Genomic DNA, 18,096 nt, shown 5'->3' with positions numbered 1-18,096 from the left:
GGAGGGTCTGGGGTGTGGGGGGGGGGGCCGTGGGGAATTAGGGGCCTGACACCCCCCCCCCGGGGCCCCCCAGGGACGAAGAACGTGATCGGGGGGTGCCGGGCGGGGGGCGTTCGCTGCCTCGTCTACACCAGCAGCATGGAGGTGGTGGGGCCCAACACCCGCGGGGACCCCTTCCTGCGGTAGGGCCCCCCCAAACCCCCCCCGCACCCCCACGGCGACCCCCCCGCACCCCCCCACACCCCACCCTGCACCCCCCGGCGCCCCCCCCCACAGAGACCCCCGGGAGAACCCCACCCCACACCCCCCCCCCCATGCGGGACCCCCAACCTGCCCCACAGGACGACCCAGGCCTCCGGGACCCCCAAATTCAGCCCCACGGGAGGGGCCCCCGCGTCCCGGACCCCCAACCTCACCCCACTCCGAGGCCCCCCACCCCCCACCCCCCCCCACATTCCGCCCCCCGTGTTCCGCCCCGGGGAGGGGCCGTGGGTGTGGCCGGGGCGCGGGGGGGCGTGGCCGGGCGCGGGGGGCGTGGCCGAGTGCGGGGGCACGGCCAGGGCGCGGGGGGCGTGGCCGGGCGCGGGGGGGGGGGCGTGGCCGGACGGGGGCGTGGCCCCGCTGACCACGCCCCCCGGCCCAGGGGGGACGAGGACTCCCCGTACCCCACCCGGCACACGGAGCCCTACCCGCTCAGCAAGGCGCAGGCCGAGCGCCTCGTCCTGGAGGCCAACGGCAGCCCCGTGCGTGGGGGTCCCGGGGGGTCCCGGGGGGTCCGGGGGCTGGGGGGAGCTGGGGGTTCCCAGGGGCCTGGGTGGTCCTGGGGGCTGGGGGGGGCTGGGGGGGCTGGGGGGGGTCCCGGGGGTTCCCGGGGGCCTGGGGGGTCCTGGGGGATGGGCGGGGATGGGGGGGTCCAGGGGGGCTGGGGGGGTCCTGGGGGATGGGGGGAACCCGTGGGCTGGGGGTGTCCCAGGGGGCTGGGGGGGTCCCGGGGCGTCCCAGGGGCTGGGGGTGTCCCAGGGGGCTGGGGGGGTCCCGGAGGGTCCCGGGGGCTGGGGGTGTCCCGGGGACTGGGGGGGGCTGGGGGCTCCCGGGTGCTGGGGGGGGGCTGGGGGCTGGGGGGTCCCGGGGGGTCCCAGGGGGTCCCGGGGGCTGGGGGGTCCTGGGGGATGGGCAGGGCTGGGTGGGTCCTGGGGGGCTGAGGGGGGTCCTGGGGACTGGGGGTGTCCCATGGGCTGGGGGTGTCCCATGGGCTGGGGGGTCCCGGGGGGCTGGGGGGTCCCGGGGGGTCCCGGGGGGCTGGGGGGGTCCCGGGGGGCTGGGGGAACCTGGGGACTGGGTGGGGCTGAGGGGTTTGGGGGGGGGACTCAGGGCTTCGGGGGGGCCCCCGGGGGGTCCCGGCCGTGCGGGGGACCCCAGCCGTGCCCGCAGGTGGCGGGCGGGGGGCGGCTGGTGACGGTGGCGCTGCGCCCCACGGGCATCTATGGGGAGCGACACCCCCTCATGGCCGAGTTCTACCGGCGGGGGAAGGCGGCCTTCGGGTGGCTGCCCCGCACCCTCCCGCCCCACGCCGAGCACGGCCGCGTCTACGCGGGTGAGTCCTGCCCCACGGCCGCCCCACGGCTGCCCCACGGCCGCCCCACCCCACATCCCCCCGCCCCACCCCCTACCCCACGCCCTCTACCCACCCCCGGGGCTCCCTGTGCCCCCCCAGCCCCACACCCTACCCCACCCTAGCCCCACATCCCACCCCAGCCCAGCCCCACCCCCGCCCCACCCCACTCCCAGCCCCACTGTCGCCCCACCCCTGCCCCGCATCCCCCAGCCCCACCCCCAGCCCTACCCCCAGCCCCACCCTCGCCCCACCGCAGCCCCACCTCCACCCCACATCCCCCAGACCTGCCCCCATACCACATCCCCCACCCCCGCCCCACCCTGCATCCCCCAGCCCCGCCCCAGTCCCACCCCAGCTCACCCACCCCCCACCCCCACCCTATATCCCCCAGCCCCCTGCCTGGCCCCGCCCCAGCCCCGCCCCCACGCCAGCCTAGCCCCACCCCCCACCCTGCATCCCCCAGCCCCGCCCCCGCCCTACATCCCCCATCCCTGCCCAGCCCCAGCCCCACATCCCCCACCCCACATCCCCCCGCCCCCTCCCAGCCCCACCCCAGCCCCGCCCCCCACCCCCTCCCAGCCCCACCCCACATCCCCCCCGCCCCACCCCCACGCCGTATCCCCCAGCCCCCCCGCCCGGCCCCGCCCCCTCCCAGCCCCACCCCAGATCCCCCCGCCTCACCCCACATCCCCCAGCCCCCTCCCAGCCCCGCCCCCACCCCACATCCCCCCGCCCCCTCCCAGCCCCACCCCAGCCCTACCCCAGATCCCCCCGCCTCACCCCACATCCCCCCGCCCCACCCCCGCCCCACATCCCCCAGCCCCCCCGCCCGGCCCCGCCCCAGCCCCGCCCGCCCCGCCCCGCAGGCAACGTGGCCTGGATGCACGTGCTGGCGGCGCGGGCGGGGCTGCGGCAGCCGGCGTCGGTGGCGGGGGAGGTTTTCTACTGCTACGACGCCTCCCCCTACGCGCCCTACGAGGAGTTCAACATGCTGCTGCTGGGCCCCGCGGGCTGCGCCTGGGGGGCCCGCGGCCGCCCCCCCGCCCTGCTGGCGCTGCTGGCCCGCCTGAACGCGGCGCTGCGGGGGCTGCTGCGGCCGCTGGGCCGCTACGCCCCCCTCCTCAACCCCTACACGCTGGCCGTCGCCTCCACCCCCTTCAGCGTCCGCACCGACAAGGCCCAGCGCCGCTTCGGCTACCGGCCCCTCTTCTCCTGGGAGCGGGCGCGGCGACGCACCGTCGCCTGGATCCGCCAGCTGGACGCGCCCTGAGGCCGCGCCCACGACCCCGCCCCACCCGCAGGGACCCACCCCCACCGCCCCCCCCCCCGGCGCCCAGCTGCCCCCGCCGGCTCCCAGCCCAGGCCCGAGTGCGACCCCCCCCCCCCCCAGCGAGAGCCAGGCCGGGCTTTAGCTCCAAACCTGAGCCCAGCCCTGATCCAGGCCAGGCTTTAGCCCTGACCCGGATCCCAGCCCTGATCCAGGCCGGGCTTTAGCCCTGACCCGGATCCCAGCCCTGATCCAGGCCGGGCTTTAGCCCTGACCCGGATCCCAGCCCTGGTCCAGGCCGGGCTTTAGCCCTGACCCAGATCCCAGCCCTGATCCAGGCCAGGCTTTAGCTCCAAACCTGAGCCCAGCCCTGATCCAGGCCGGGCTTTAGCCCTGACCCGGATCCCAGCCCTGGTCCAGGCCGGGCTTTAGCCCTGACCCAGATCCCAGCCCTGATCCAGGCCAGGCTTTAGCTCCAAACCTGAGCCCAGCCCTGATCCAGGCCGGGCTTTAGCCCTGACCCGGATCCCAGCCCTGGTCCAGGCCGGGCTTTAGCCCTGACCCGGATCCCAGCCCTGGTCCAGGCCGGGCTTTAGCCCTGACCCAGATCCCAGCCCTGATCCAGGCCAGGCTTTAGCTCCAAACCTGAGCCCAGCCCTGATCCAGGCCGGGCTTTAGCTCCAAACCTGAGCCCAGCCCTGGTCCAGGCCAGGCTTTAGCCCTGACCCAGATCCCAGCCCTGATCCAGGCCGGGCTTTAGCCCTGACCCGGATCCCAGCCCTGGTCCAGGCCGGGCTTTAGCCCTGACCCAGATCCCAGCCCTGGTCCAGGCCGGGCTTTAGCCCTGACCCGGATCCCAGCCCTGATCCAGGCCGGGCTTTAGCCCTGACCCAGATCCCAGCCCTGGTCCAGGCCGGGCTTTAGCCCTGACCCGGATCCCAGCCCTGATCCAGGCCGGGCGTTGCCCCCTGCCGGCCCCGCCTCTGGCCTCCAATTGGCTGCAGCCTGGACCCCGCCCAGGATCCGCCTCTGGCTCTTCCCCCCCACATTCCAGCTCCAGGTTTTCCCCCTCACCTGGCTTTTGTTCCCCACCCCCTCATTATCATGCTCATTTGCATCTCATTATCTCTGTGGCCAATTAAAGGGACCTCTCCCGCCCCGCCCAGACACCTGTGTCCCTTTTGGGGGCGGGGTGGGCGTGGGTGGGCGTGGTGGGAATCCCTGTGACCGCCGGTGCTTCAGGGGCCCCAACATGGCCGCCAGGGGCGCCAACATGGCCGCCAGGGGCGCCAACATGGCCGCCGGGTGTCCCAACATGGCCGCCAGGGGCGCCAACATGGCCGCCGGGTGCCCCAACATGGCTGCCAGGGGCGCCAACATGGCCGCCAGGTGCCCCAACATGGCCGCCGGGCACGACGGAGTCGGTGGAGGCAAAGGTCGTGCCGGGGAGGACAAGATGGCCGCCAGCCACGGCCACAAGATGGCCGCCAGCCACTGAACGAGTGGCAAAACCAAGATGGCCGCCCAGCCCCGCCCCAGTGATGAAAGCAGCGCCTTCGTGTGGATGGACGAATGGGATGCGGCTGCCCGGCCCCGCCCGCGAATCCAATATGGCCTCCGGGCACCGCCCAATTGGCAGATCCAAGATGGCCGCCTGGCACCACCCGGCCAATGAGAGCGGCGCAGTCTCCTGGCCCTGCGGGGGCGGGGCCGGGAGGGGGAGGGGCCTGTCTGGGGCGGCCATCTTGGGGTGGGCGGAGCCGAGGGCGGCCATCTTGGGGCGGGTGGGGCTGAGGGCAGCGGATTGGCTGGGCTGAGGGCGGCCATCTTGGGGCGGGTGGGGCTGAGGGCAGCGGATTGGCTGGGCTGAGGGCGGCCATCTTGGGGCGGGTGGGGCTGAGGGCAGCAGATTGGCCCCGGCAGGAGTGTGGGTTGGGCCGAGGGCGGCCATCTTGGGGTGGGGCAGGGTCATACTGGGCTGCCTCTGGGAGGACCAATGGCCGTGGTGGGCGGGGTCCCGATACCAGCTGCGTCACTGGCGCCCTGGGGTGGTCGTACTGGGGCGGTCACACCGGCTTGGCTCCTCGGCGGCCATCTTGGGCTGCCTGACCCCAGACTGGTGGGGCTGGCGGCCATGTTGGCCTGGCCTGTCAGGGCTGGGCCACGAGGCCAGTGGTGGCCCAACGGGCTTCTCGTGGGCGGCCATCTTGGCCTGGCAGCCAGCGGCCCCGCTGGGTGGCCATCTTGGCTCGGCACCCCTGCTGGGCGGCCATCTTGGCTCAACAACCCCGCTGGGTGGCCATCTTGGCTCGGCGCCCCCGCTGGGCGGCCATCTTGGCTCGACACCCCCGCTGGGCGGCCATCTTGGCTCAACACCCCCGCTGGGCAGCCATCTTGGCTTGGTGCCCCTGCTGGGCGGCCATCTTGGCTCGGTGCCCCCACTGGGCGGCCATCTTGGCTCGGCGCCCCTGCTGGGCGGCCATCTTGGCTCTGTGCCCCTGCTGGGCGGCCATCTTGGCTTGGGTGGCAGTAGCCATGAGCTGTGTGACCGCCGGTGGCCATCTTGCGTGGCTGGCGGCCATGTCAGGTTGATTCCCCCCCTTGCCACCCCCAGCCATGGGAGCGCTTGGGCAGCCATCTTGGGTTGGTCAGCAGCGGGAGACCGCTGGGGCATTGAGCAGGTGAGCTGGCGGCCATCTTGGATTGAGCGACACAGCTTGGACTGGGCGGCCATCTTGGAAAGGGTGGTGCTACGAAGGCAGCCATCTTGGATTCCTTCACCTGGGCCCCTTTGAGGGCGATGAACCAGGTTTTTAGCCCATTTTGGGGGCCAATTCACACCTACCACGAGCACCCAATAAACTCTGGCACTGGAGATATGATGTCAGCGACCTTGGCGGCAGCCGGGAAGGGAAGGGTCTGGGTGCCTGGGTGCCTTCCCAGCTGGGGGCGGGAACCTGCAGTGAGGCCCTCATTAGGCTGCCCGGCTAATTAGTTTGGGGGGGGGGGTGGGGGGGTGATCCCTGCAGCACCGTGAGTCGCGGCGTGGGGGGGGGATGGGGGAGGGAGGGTGGGCGACACTGGGGTCCCCCACAGTGTTTTCAGCCCAGCGACTTCTGGTTTTTTTAATTATTATTATTTATTAAATAGTTTAGAAACAGGGAAAAAAAAGGTGAAAAACGGACAGAAACGCCACAAAAAGCCCCACCGGTGGGGCGGGGTTGGCAGGGGGGTGGGGGCGGGACCAGATGCCTGGGTCCTCTTCCTGCCCCACTGTCAACAGGAAGCCAAGGTGGTTACTTCGGGGAGGGGGGGGGCCGCGCCCTGGACGCTGGGGTCCCCGTTAGCGGGGGGCTCATCCTGGGGGCCCGGCAGCTCCTCCATGGCCACCATTTCGGGGGCGGCTTGGAAGGTGCTGAGCGTGGCCCCCCCTTGCCCGGTGGCCAACATGGGTTGGGTCACCCCCCCACCCCCGCCGCAGCCGTCGTCCTCGGGGAGCTGAGCCGGACCGGCCCACGGCCCGAAGGACGTGGAGCCCGAGTGGCGCTGCCGGTAGCAGCGACACACCCCTGCCACCAGCCCCATGGCCACCACCACGGCCACCACGGCCACCAGCACCACCAGCCAGAGCCACGAGCTCTTCTGGGAGGCTGGCGGACTCGCCGTCTGGTGGGGGACCATGGTGGTCTTCGGGGGGGGTCGGTGGCTGGTGGTGGGCTCTGCGGTCGGGTGGTAGCTGCTGGTGGTCTTCAAGGTTGGTTGGTGGCCAATGGTGGTCTTCCAAGCTGACTGGTGGCCGGTGGTCGTCTTCCAGGCTGGCTTGTGGCCAATGGTGGTCTTCCAGACTGGGTCGAGGTCAGCACTGGTCTTCCAGGCTGACTGGGGGCCAATGGTGGTCTTCCAGGGTGACTGGGGGCCAATGGTGGTCTTCCAGGCTGGCTGGGGGCCAATGGTGGTCTTCCAGGCTGACTGAGGGCCAATGGTGGTCTTCCAGGCTGACTGGGGGCCAATGGTGGTCTTCAAGGCTGGCTCGAGGTCAGCACTGGTCTTCCAGGCTGACTGGTGGGCGTTGGTGGGCTCTGGGGTTGTGGGGTGGCCAATGGACATCCTTGAGGTTGGTCGATGGGCCTTGGTTGCCTCCAAGGTTGGGTGGTGGCTGGCGGTGGTCTCCAAAGCTGACTGGAGGTTGATGGTGGTCTTCAGGGCTGTTTGCTGGCCACTGGTGGGTTTCAAGACCGGTTGGTGGCCCATGGTGACCACTGAGTCTTGTTCGTAGGCGGTCTCCAGGGGTCTCTTGGGGGTGGTGGGGTCCGTGACGGCCAGTGGGGGGGTGCTGGTGGTCGCCATGGCCGGGGTGGGGCTGGTGGTGGTCGCTGGAGCTGTTGGGCGGTCCGTGGTGGCCAACAGGGGCTCTGTGGTGGTGGCGGCGGCCGTCGGGGCTGTCTGGTGGCCCGCGGTGGCCGGCGGGGACGTGGTGGCCCCCTCGTGCAGGTCAGTGTCCGGGGAGGGCCCCACGGACGCCTCGGCGATGGCGGGCACGGGCGCGAAGCAGGTGACCAGGAAGACCCAGAGGGTGACGGCCCTGCGAGCTGGGGGGTGGCGCCCCATGGCGCCGGGCTGGGGGGGGGGGGGATGTGGGGGGGGTGTCTGTGTGAGCCACAGGAGGGCGTCACCCTGTTGGGGTCCCCATGGCCCCCACCCAGTACCCCTGCGTGCCCAACAGCACCCTTGGGACCCCCACCCCCCAAAGTCCCCACAGCACCCTTGGGTGCACCATGATGCCCTTGGGTGCCCCATAACCCCCTTGACCCCCCCCCCCCCCCCCCAACTCACCCTTGTGTCCATCCTGGCACCCTTGGGCCCTCCATGGCACCCTTGGGTCCCCCAAGTCCCCACAGCACCCTTGGGTGCTCCATGATGCCCTTGGGTGCCCCATAACCCCTTTGTGACCCCCCCCCCCCAAGTCCCCACAGCACCCCTGAGACCCCACCCCAAGTCCCCACAGCACCCTTGGGTGTGGCAGTGCACTCTTGGGACCCCGCCCAAGTCCCCACAGCACCCCTGGGACCCCCAAGCCCCCCAGCACCCTTGGGTGCTCTGTGATGCCCTTGGGTGCCCCATAACCCCCTTGGGCCCCCCAACTCCCCACAGCACCCTTGTGTCCATCCCGGCACCCTCGGGCCCTCCACGGCACCCTTGGGTCCCCCAAGTCCCCACGGCACACTTGGGCCCCCCCTCCAAGTCCTTGGGTGCCCCACAGCACCCTTGGGACCCCCCTCTCCCCATAGCGCACTTGTGCCCCCCCCCCAGTCATCCGGGACCCCCTCCCCCCGTACCTGTGGGGCTGCGGCCGTTGGCGGGGGGATGGTGCGAGCGCCGAGCGGGCAGGAAGCGGGGAGCGCGGGCAGGAAGCACCGCCCAGGGCGGGGCCCCCACGCCTCCGGGGGGCCCCCCACACTTAGGGGGCTGGCGGCAGGTCTGGGGGTTCCCCATGGATCCTGGGAGGCGATGGCGGTTTCAGGGCGCCCCACAGATCCAGGGAGATGCTGGCGGTTTCAGGGCTCCCCATAGCTCCATGGAGACGTTGGCGGTTTCGGGGCGCCCCATAGATCCATGGAGCCGTTGGCGGTTTCGGGGCGCCCCACAGATCCAGGGAGCCGTTGGCGTTTTCAGGGCGCCCCATAGATCCATGGAGATGCAGGGGGGTTTCGGGGCGACCCATAGATCCAGGGAGATGTTGGCGGTTTCAGGGCACCCCATAGATCCAGGGAGACGTTGGCGGTTTCGGGGTGCCCCATAGAGCCAGGGAGATGCGGGGGGGTTTGGGGGCACCCCATAGGTCCTGCTTTAGGCCACGGTCCTGACTGGTGATTTGGGGGAGGGGGTCCCAGAGTTCCTCATTGGTGGTTTCAGGGGGTCCCGGAGCTCATGATTGGTGGTTTTGGGAGTCAGTCCTGATTGGTCGCTTCGGGGCACCACAGATGTCCTGATTGGCCACTTCCGGTGATTCCCCTCCCCCACCGCGCCTCATCGAGGGGCTTCAGGACCCCTCTCCAGCTCCTGATTGGTGGCTTCTTGGGGGTGCCCCACACTCTGACGTCACAGTTTCGGGGGGCTCCGTGGCTCCTGATTGGTGGGTTCAGGGCACAGGCCCCCCCACTGACAGTTTCGGGGCCCCCCCCCCATGGCTTCCAACTGGCGGTTTCGGGGCACCCCATGGCGGGGGGGGGGGGATATTCGGGGGGGCACCCCATGGCGCCCCTAACCCACCCCGCGCTGGAAGAAGCCCCCGATGTCCTGCAGGGTGACGCGGGGCTGGGGGGGTCCCGGGGGGGGTCCCCAGGCCACAGAGGGCGAGGGGGGCTCCTCGTCGCCCCACGGTGGCGGTGGGGCACCCCACAGCTCGGGGGGGGGCGGGGGGCCCCCCCGCAGCAGGCACTGGCACAGCAGCCCCCCCACCACCACCAGGGCCCCCGCCAGAGCCCCCAGCCCCACCATGGCCCACAGGCAGCTCCCGCAGGGGGGGACCCAGTCCTGGGGCTGCGCCGTGGGGTGCCCCACAGCCCCTGCGACCCACAGCAGCGCCAGCACCCCCCGCAGGGCCATGGCCGGGGGGTAGAGGATGGCTCTATGGGGCAGGGGGAGCCCTTGGGGGGGACCCTTAGGGGCTGCTCTGGGGTTCTATGGGGCTGGGGAAGACCCAGAGGGTTGGGAGATGCTATGGGGCTGCTATGGGGCGTGTAGGAGCCTGGAGGGGCTCTGTGGGGCTGCTATGGGGCGTGTAGGAGCCTGGAGGGGCTCTGTGGGGCTGCTATGGGGCATGGAAGGGCCTGGAGGGGCTCTGTGGGGCTGCTATGGGGCGTGTAGGAGCCTGGAGGGGCTCTGTGGGGCTGCTATGGGGCATGGAAGGGCCTGGAGGGGCTCTGTGGGGCTGCTATGGGGCGTGTAGGAGTCTGGAGGGGCTCTGTGGGGCTGCTATGGGGTCCAGAGGGCTGCGGGGGGGGGGGATTAGGGCTCACCTGTGTCAGTGGGGGGCCGTGGGACCTTCCGGGGCGCTGTGGGTCGCTATGGGGCACGACGCCGGTGCCCCATGTCAGCTCTCTTCCGCCCTCGACGTCACCCGGGCAGAACGTGCCCCCCCCCCCCGCCACGCGGGGCCCCGAGGCCCGGGTCCCCCCCCGGATGCCGGGGTCCCCTCGGCGCCCCCCTCCCCACCCCCCCGCCGGGGTTCGCTGGGGTGCTGGGGGGGGGCGGGGACAGGCCATGGGGCGCTCTAGGGGTGTTGGGGGCTACAGGGGTGTTGGATGGATCTGTGGGGTTCCTCGGGGGGGGTATATGGGGCATCTTGGGGTTCTTGGGGAGTCTATGGGGCGCTAAGGGGATCTATGGGGCGTCTATGGGGTGCTAAGGGGATCTATGGGGCGCTAAGGGGATCTATGGGCGCTAAGTGGATCTGGGGGGGGGTTCTATGGGGTGCTAAGGGGATCTATGGGGTGCTAAGGGGATCTAGGGGGGGTCTATGGGGTGCTAAGGGGATCTATGGGGCATCTATGGGGCGCTAAGGGGATCTATGGGGCGTCTATGGGGCGCTAAGGGGATCTATGGGGTGCTAAGGGGATCTATGGGGGGGTCTATGGGGTACCTGGGGGGCTACAGGAGTGTTGGAAGGATCTATGGGGTGCGGGGGGGGGGGTGGGGTGTCTGTGGGTCCTACAGGGTTCCTGAGGTATCTATGGGGTGCTGGGGGGGGGTGGGGGGTGTGTGTCTATGTGAGGTCTGTGGACCTGAAGAACCCTCCCAGTGCCCCCCCAGCACCTCCCAGTGCCCCCCCAGCAGCTCCCAGTGCCCTCCCAGTACCTCCCAGTGCCCCCCCAGCAGCTCCCAGTGCCCCCCCAGCAGCTCCCAGTGCCTCCCCAGTACCTCCCAGTGCCCCCCCAGCAGCTCCCAGTGCCTCCCCAGTACCTCCCAGTGCCCCCCCAGCAGCTCCCAGTGCCCCCCCAGTACCTCCCAGTGCCCCCCCAGCAGCTCCCAGTGCCCCCCCAGTACCTCCCAGTGCCCCCCCAGCAGCTCCCAGTGCCTCCCCAGTACCTCCCAGTGCCCCCCCAGCAGCTCCCAGTGCCTCCCCAGTACCTCCCAGTGCCCCCCCAGCAGCTCCCAGTGCCCCCCCAGTACCTCCCAGTGCCCCCCAGCCCCTCCCAGTGCCCCCCAGCATCTCGCGGGACCTCACAGAGTCGGGAGTTGCAGCAAAAAGCGTTTAATCCCGGCCGGGCCCCCACGGAGGCTCCCCCAGGGCTGGGGGGTCTGGGCGGGGGGGGGGGGGCTCGGGGATGGGTGGTGGCCTGGGTTGGGGTGCGGAGACCCCTCCTCAGGGGCGGGGGGTGGGCCCTATGGGTCTGGAGACCCCTCCTCAGGGGCGGGGGGTGGGTCCGCCCCCGACAGCCCCTCCCCAGAGCCAAGCAGGGGCCCTGGGAGGTGGCCGAAGGCGTCCGTGGGGTCGCCCAGGGGGTCTCCAGGGTCCTCCCCCAAACCCGCCTCCATCTCTGGGGGTTCAGCGGAGGAGCCGTTGACCCCGGGGGTCTCCGCGGCCTCCCAGAAGGCTCCGGAGTCGGGGTCCCCAGGCCAGCCTTCCTCCTCCTCCTCCTCCTCCTCCTCGTCGTCTTGGTTGGGCCAGTCCGCGGGTCCGTCCCCCGGCCCGGGGGGCCACTGGGAGAAGCGGTAGAGCGCCCCATTGCCCTCGGGGGGCTGCGGGACGTAGTCGTGGCAGAGGGGCCCCCCCAGCGAGGGGCCGCAGGTCGCCCGGTAGCTGAACTGGAGGCGCCCGCCCCCGGGGAAGCAGACCACCTCCCGCGTCTCGCCGGCCGCCACCGGCTCCTCGCAGACCCCCAACAAGTCGTCGTCCCACTTGTTGTCCTCGTCCCACACCTCCAGCCTCAGCCGGGCGCCGGGGAGCACCTCCACCGTCCCCAAATCCAGCCGGGCCCCCCAGTGCGGGTGGTTGTTGTTCCACACCGTGGCCGTCTGCGCCTGCCGCCCCCCAAAAATCACCCGCACGTAGGCGTCGGTCATGGAAAGGATGTCCCCCCGCCAGCCCTGCCCGCCCGCCACCGCGACGGCCAGCCGCGCCGTGCCCCGGTGCCGCGAGCAGCACTCGGCCGTGACGGCCTCGCCGGCGGGGCAGCCGCACCGGCAGGGCCCCGCAAGATGGCCGCCGGCGCAGGCCCGGCTGCAGTTGACCCGCAAGGCCCGCCAGGCGACGTAATGGCCGACGGCGGCCCGTAGCGCCGCCCGCCGGGGCTCCCGCCGCGGCAGGAGGGTGTGGAGGGGCCGGACCTTGGCCGCCACCAGCCCCGGGACGGCGGGGAGGCTCCGCAGCCATCTTGTGTAGGCCTCGGCCTTGCCGTAGAGGAGGTCGCCATCTTGCTCGCCGCCTTCCACCTCCACCAGCCGCTCGCTGTAGGCCTCGTTGAAGGTGACGTTGGCTCCGTTGCCCGCCCGGGCCCGGCGGCACGCGCTGGCGGTGGCGGTGGCCCTGGCGCCGCCGCCGCCGGCCGACACCTCCGCCCCCAGGCAGTCGGCCACTTCTTGGGCGCTGGCGCCGGCCATGGCGGCGCGGCAGGAGCGGATGGCGGTGACGGCCCGCAGGCGCCCCCCGGCTTCGGCCGCCCAGATGTAGTGGGTGCCGTAGGCGGCCAGAAGCTCCTCGTAGTCGGCCGCCGTGGCGGGGGTGAAGCGGGGGGGCAGCGCCCGCACGGCGCGGAGGAAGTGGGGGGACGGGCGGGCGTCAGGGGAGACCCAGGACCTGCGGGGGGTGGGGTGGGGGTGGTGAGACATGGCGGAGAGGGAGGTCTGGGGGGTGGCTGGGGGGTATATGTGGTGGCTGGGGGGTCTGTGGGGGGACTGGGGGGTCTGTGGGGTGGCTGGGGGGTCTGTGGGGGGACTGGGGGATCTATAGGGGGACTGAGGGGTCGATGGGGTGGCTGGGGGGTCTGTGGGGGGGATGGGGGGTCTGTGGGGGGACTGGGGGGTCTATGGGGTGGCTGGGGGGTCTATGGGGGGACTGGGGGTCTATGTGGTGGCTGGGGGGTCTATGGGGGGACTGGGGGGTCTATGGGGGGACTGGGGGATCTGTGGGGGGATGGGGGGTCTATGAGGTTCTATGGGGGTTGGACGGGTCTCTGGTGGGGCAGGTGGGGGAGGTGGGGCAGCTGGAGATGGAGGAGCTGGAGGAGCTGGAGGAGCTGGAGATGAGGAGATGGAGGAGCTGGAGGAGCTGGAGATGAGGAGATGGAGGAGCTGGAGGAGCTGGAGGAGCTGGAGATGAGGAGCTGGAGATGAGGAGCTGGAGGAGCTGGAGATGAGGAGCCGGGGGAGCTGGGGATGAGCTGGAGGAGCTGGAGATGAGGAGATGGAGGAGCTGGAGGAGCTGGAGATGAGGAGCTGGAGGAGCTGGAGATGAGGAGCTGGAAGAGCTGGAGATGAGGAGCTGGAAGAGCTGGAGATGAGGAGCTGGAAGAGCTGGAGATGAGGAGCTGGAAGAGCTGGAGATGAGGAGCTGGAAGAGCTGGAGATGAGGAGCTGGAGGAGATGGAGGAGCTGGAGGAGCTGGAGGAGCTGGAGATGAGGAGCTGGAGGAGCTGGAAGAGCTGGAGATGAGGAGATGGAGGAGCTGGGGATGAGGAGCTGGAGGAGCTGGAGATGAGGAGATGGAGGAGCTGGAAGAGCTGGAGATGAGGAGCTGGAGGAGCTGGAGATGAGGAAATGGAGGAGCTGGAGGAGCTGGAGATGAGGAGCTGGAAGAGCTGGAGATGAGGAGCTGGAGGAGCTGGAGGAGCTGGAGATGAGGAGATGGAGGAGCTGGGGATGAGGAGCTGGAGGAGCTGGAGATGAGGAGCTGGAGGAGCTGGAAGAGCTGGAGATGAGGAGATGGAGGAGCTGGGGATGAGGAGCTGGAGGAGCTGGAGATGAGGAGATGGAGGAGCTGGAAGAGCTGGAGATGAGGAGCTGGAGGAGCTGGAGATGAGGAAATGGAGGAGCTGGAGGAGCTGGAGATGAGGAGCTGGAGATGAGGAGCTGGAGGAGCTGGAGATGAGGAAATGGAGGAGCTGGAGGAGCTGGAGATGAGGAGCTGGAGGAGCTGGAGATGAGGAAATGGAGGAGCTGGAGCAGATGGAGGAGACAGAGGAGCTGGAGGAGCTGGAGGAGCTGGAGATGAGGAGCCGGGGGAGCTGGGGATGAGCTGGAGGAGCTGGAGATGAGGAGCTGGAGGAGCTGGAGATGAGGAGCCGGGGGACCTGGGGAGGAGCTGGAGGAGCTGGAGATGAGGAGATGGAGGAGCTGGAGATGAGGAGCTGGAGGAGCTGGAGATGAGGAGCTGGAGGAGCTGGAGATGAGGAGCTGGAGGAGATGGAGGAGCTGGAGATGAGGAGATGGAGGAGCTGGAGGAGCTGGAGATGAGGAGCTGGAGGAGCTGGAGGAGCTGGAGATGAGGAGCTGGAGGAGCTGGAGATGAGGAGATGGAGGAGCTGGAGGAGCTGGAGGAGCTGGAGATGAGGAGCTGGAGGAGCTGGAGGAGCTGGAGATGAGGAGCTGGAGGAGCTGGAGGAGCTGGAGATGAGGAGCTGGAGGAGCTGGAGGAGCTGGAGATGAGGAGCCGGGGGAGCTGGGGATGAGCTGGAGGAGCTGGAGATGAGGAGCTGGAGGAGCTGGAGATGAGGAGCTGGAGGAGCTGGAGGAGCTGGAGATGAGGAGCTGGAGGAGCTGGAGGAGCTGGAGATGAGGAGCTGGAGGAGCTGGAGATGAGGAGCTGGAGGAGCTGGAGATGAGGAGCTGGAGGAGCTGGAGGAGCTGGAGATGAGGAGCTGGAGGAGCTGGAGGAGCTGGAGATGAGGAGCTGGAGGAGCTGGAGATGAGGAGATGGAGGAGCTGGAGGAGCTGGAGGAGCTGGAGATGAGGAGCTGGAGGAGCTGGAGGAGCTGGAGATGAGGAGCCGGGGGAGCTGGAGGAGCTGGAGGAGCTGGAGATGAGGAGCTGGAGGAGCTGGAGGAGCTGGAGGAGCTGGAGATGAGGAGCTGGAGGAGCTGGAGATGAGGAGCCGGGGGAGCTGGAGGAGCTGGAGGAGCTGGAGATGAGGAGCTGGAGGAGCTGGAGGAGCTGGAGGAGCTGGAGATGAGGAGCTGGAGGAGCTGGAGATGAGGAGCTGGAGGAGCTGGAGATAGAGGAGCTGGAGGAGCTGGGGATGAGGAGCCGGGGGAGCTGGAGATAGAGGAGCTGGAGGAGCTGGGGATGAGGAGCTGGAGGAGCTGGAGATGAGGAGCTGGAGGAGCTGGAGATGAGGAGCTGGAGGAGCTGGAGATGAGGAGCTGGAGGAGCTGGAGATAGAGGAGCTGGAGGAGCTGGAGATGAGGAGCTGGAGGAGCTGGAGATAGAGGAGCTGGAGGAGCTGGGGATGAGGAGCTGGAGGAGCTGGAGATGAGGAGCTGGAGGAGCTGGAGATAGAGGAGCTGGAGGAGCTGGGGATGAGCTGGAGGAGCTGGAGATGAGGAGCTGGAGGAGCTGGAGGAGCTGGAGGAGCTGGAGATGAGGAGCTGGAGGAGCTGGAGATGAGGAGATGGAGGAGCTGGGGATGAGGAGCCGGGGGAGCTGGAGATAGAGGAGCTGGAGGAGCTGGGGATGAGGAGCTGGAGGAGCTGGAGATGAGGAGCTGGAGGAGCTGGAGATAGAGGAGCTGGAGGAGCTGGGGATGAGGAGCCGGGGGAGCTGGAGATGAGGAGCTGGAGGAGCTGGAGATGAGGAGCTGGAGGAGCTGGAGATAGAGGAGCTGGAGGAGCTGGGGATGAGGAGCCGGGGGAGCTGGAGATAGAGGAGCTGGAGGAGCTGGAGATGAGGAGCTGGAGGAGCTGGAGATAGAGGAGCTGGAGGAGCTGGGGATGAGGAGCCGGGGGAGCTGGAGATAGAGGAGCTGGAGGAGCTGGGGATGAGGAGCTGGAGGAGCTGGAGATGAGGAGCTGGAGGAGCTGGAGATAGAGGAGCTGGAGGAGCTGGGGATGAGGAGCCGGGGGAGCTGGAGATAGAGGAGCTGGAGGAGCTGGGGATGAGGAGCTGGAGGAGCTGGGGATGAGGAGCCGGGGGAGCTGGAGGAGCCGGGGGAGCTGGGGATGAGGAGCTGGAGGAGCTGGAGATGAGGAGCTGGAGGAGCTGGAGGAGCTGGGGATGAGCCGGAGGGGGTGGAGGCGGGGCAGGCGAAGAGGGGCAGCGGCCCAGGCCGGCGGGGAGGGGCGGCGGCGGGGGCAGACCCACCAGTAGTGGACGCAGTGCATCTGCAGGCTGGCGAAGGCGTAGCGGTCCTCCCGCTGCCGCTGCAGCCCGAAGTCGGCCACCCGCGAGTGCGAGCCGGCCAGGGCCAGCGCCCCCCGCCGCCGCACCGCCGCCCCCAGCCCCAGGCGCCAGCCCTGCGCCACCTGCTCCGTCCCGGCGACCACCGCCCCCAGGGCGCCGCCGCCCGCCGCCACCCGCGTCCCCTGGCGGCAGCGGCGCCCCGCCCGCCACCCGCCGACCCCCGCCGGCAGCCGCCGCAGCCCCCCGCCGGCCAGCGGGTCCGGGCAGAGCACGCAGCGGCCCCCCGCGACCCCCCCCACGCTCAGCACCCGCCCGCCGGCCGGCGCCAGGGTGGTGACGTCCAGACCCCAGCCCAGGGACTGGGTGCCGGGGGCCGGGGGGGCGGCGCAGGGGGGCCCCCGCGCCCGCTGGCACTGCGGGGCCCCCGGGGACCAGCGCTGGAGGGACACGAGGCTCAGGAGCCACAGCCAGGAGGGGGGGCGCCGGGGGGCGGCCATGGCCTGGGGGGAGAGGGGAGGTGGGGTGGGGGGGTGGCGTGGGGAGACGGGGCCGCGGGGGACGTGGGGAGGGGGGACACGGGGCCGCGGGGGACGTGGGGAGGGGGGACACGGGGACATGGGGCCGCGGGGGACATGGGGAGGGGGGACACGGGGACATGGGGCTGCTGGGGACATGGGGCCACGGGGACACGGGGACATGGGGCTGCTGGGGACATGGGGACACGGGGACACGGGGACACTGGGGACGTGGGGAGGGGGGACACGGGGCCGCTGGGGACGTGGGGACGCGGGGACATGGGGACATGGGGCTGCTGGGGACGTGGGGAGGGGGGACACGGGGACACGGGGGACATGGGGAGGGGGGACACGTGCCGCGGGGGACGTGGGGAGGGGGGGGACACGGGGCCGCTGGGGACATGGGGGGGGGGACACGGGGCCGCGGGGGACGTGGGGAGCGGGGACATGGGGCTGCTGGGGACATGGGGAGGGGGGACACGGGGACACGGGGCCGCTGGGGACATGGGGAGGGGGGACACGGGGCCATGGGGCTGCTGGGGACATGGGGAGGGGGGACACGGGGACACGGGGCCGCTGGGGACGTGGGGAAGGGGGACACGGGGACACGGGGCCGCTGGGACGTGGGGAAGGGGGACACGGGGACACGGGGCTGCTGGGGACGTGGGGAGGGGGGACACGGGGACACGGGGCCGCGGGGGACGTGGGGAGGGGGGACACGGGGACACGGGGCCGCGGGGGACGTGGGGAGGGGCCATCGGGGCTGGGGGCATGGGGCAGGGGGTGGGGGGATGGTGGGGGGGACACGTTGGGGGGGGGATGGTGGGGGGGGCCGTGGGGGCGGGGATGACGACACGGGGATGGTCTCGGGGATGTGGGGACGGTCGTGGGGCCCTGGTGAGGCCATGGGGGGGGGCCGTGGGGTGGGGACACGGACACGGGGGGGGGGATGGGGGACACGGGGGGGTCCCGGGGGGGGGATGGGGGACACGGGGGGGTCCCGGGGGAGGGGGACATGGACACGGGGGGGGGTCCCGGTCAGGTGCCCCTGAACTCACCAGCGGCTGCGACACCCTGGGGACAGCAGGGTGGGGGTGGGGGGCGGCCCCGTCACATCCTCTACCCCCACCCCCCACCCCCCACCCCTGTGGCTTCACACCCCCTCCCACGCCCGGGCGCCTGCGGCCCCTCCCCCCACGGTGGGGGCAGGCCAGAGCCCTGCGGCCCCCCCAGAACGGGGGGTGGGGGTGGATTTAGGGTGCTCCCCCCCCACCCATGGGGGGAGGGGTCCCGCAGCTCCCCGGGGGGGGGGGACACGCAGGCGTCCAGGCCCCCCCATCCCATCCCCCCCCCCCCAAAGTGAC

At 71.0% G+C, this 18,096-nt stretch overlaps 3 protein-coding genes across 3 annotated transcripts; 1 reads left to right on the top strand and 2 right to left on the bottom strand.

Annotated features, from left to right (window-relative positions):
• The first annotated feature begins 58 nt into the window (after positions 1 to 58).
• Positions 59 to 4,042, top strand: HSD3B7 (hydroxy-delta-5-steroid dehydrogenase, 3 beta- and steroid delta-isomerase 7). The gene is made up of 4 exons (XM_064475474.1): positions 59 to 182; positions 644 to 743; positions 1,432 to 1,594; positions 2,482 to 4,042. The coding sequence occupies exons 1-4, from the start codon at positions 139 to 141 to the stop codon at positions 2,883 to 2,885; spliced, it is 711 nt and encodes a 236-aa protein (XP_064331544.1). The 5' UTR covers positions 59 to 138; the 3' UTR covers positions 2,886 to 4,042.
• A 1,967-nt stretch (positions 4,043 to 6,009) lies between these two features.
• LOC135318323 (salivary glue protein Sgs-3-like) lies at positions 6,010 to 9,968 on the bottom strand. The gene is made up of 2 exons (XM_064475501.1): positions 8,219 to 9,968; positions 6,010 to 7,499 (listed from the first exon to the last, which is right to left on the bottom strand). Exon 2 carries the CDS (start codon positions 7,488 to 7,490, stop codon positions 6,159 to 6,161), a length of 1,332 nt encoding a protein of 443 aa, XP_064331571.1. The 5' UTR covers positions 7,491 to 7,499; positions 8,219 to 9,968; the 3' UTR covers positions 6,010 to 6,158.
• Positions 9,969 to 11,201: 1,233 nt separating this feature from the next.
• Positions 11,202 to 18,075, bottom strand: PRF1 (perforin 1). Its single transcript, XM_064475426.1, has 3 exons — positions 17,791 to 18,075; positions 16,179 to 16,717; positions 11,202 to 12,681 (listed from the first exon to the last, which is right to left on the bottom strand). Exons 2-3 carry the CDS (start codon positions 16,712 to 16,714, stop codon positions 11,268 to 11,270), a joined length of 1,950 nt encoding a protein of 649 aa, XP_064331496.1. The 5' UTR covers positions 16,715 to 16,717; positions 17,791 to 18,075; the 3' UTR covers positions 11,202 to 11,267.
• Between the last annotated feature and the right edge of the window lie 21 nt (positions 18,076 to 18,096).

Source organism: Phalacrocorax carbo, chromosome 29 (assembly GCF_963921805.1).
Source record: "Phalacrocorax carbo chromosome 29, bPhaCar2.1, whole genome shotgun sequence".
NCBI lineage: Eukaryota > Metazoa > Chordata > Aves > Suliformes > Phalacrocoracidae > Phalacrocorax > Phalacrocorax carbo.
This window is presented reverse-complemented; position numbering and strand designations above follow the sequence as displayed.

Bases quoted from the DNA above. Each gene is read 5' to 3' on its own strand.
- LOC135318323 (XM_064475501.1), bottom strand. From the start codon at position 7,490: ATGGGGCGCCACCCCCCAGCTCGCAGGGCCGTCACCCTCTGGGTCTTC.
- PRF1 (XM_064475426.1), bottom strand. From the start codon at position 16,714: ATGGCCGCCCCCCGGCGCCCCCCCTCCTGGCTGTGGCTCCTGAGCCTC. The intron at 12,682-16,178 runs GTGGGTCTGCCC...CACCCCCCGCAG, and splicing joins ATGCACTGCGTCCACTACTG to GTCCTGGGTCTCCCCTGACG.
- HSD3B7 (XM_064475474.1), top strand. From the start codon at position 139: ATGGAGGTGGTGGGGCCCAACACCCGCGGGGACCCCTTCCTGCG. The intron at 183-643 runs GTAGGGCCCCCC...CCCCCGGCCCAG, and splicing joins CGCGGGGACCCCTTCCTGCG to GGGGGACGAGGACTCCCCGT. The intron at 744-1,431 runs GTGCGTGGGGGT...CCGTGCCCGCAG, and splicing joins TGGAGGCCAACGGCAGCCCC to GTGGCGGGCGGGGGGCGGCT.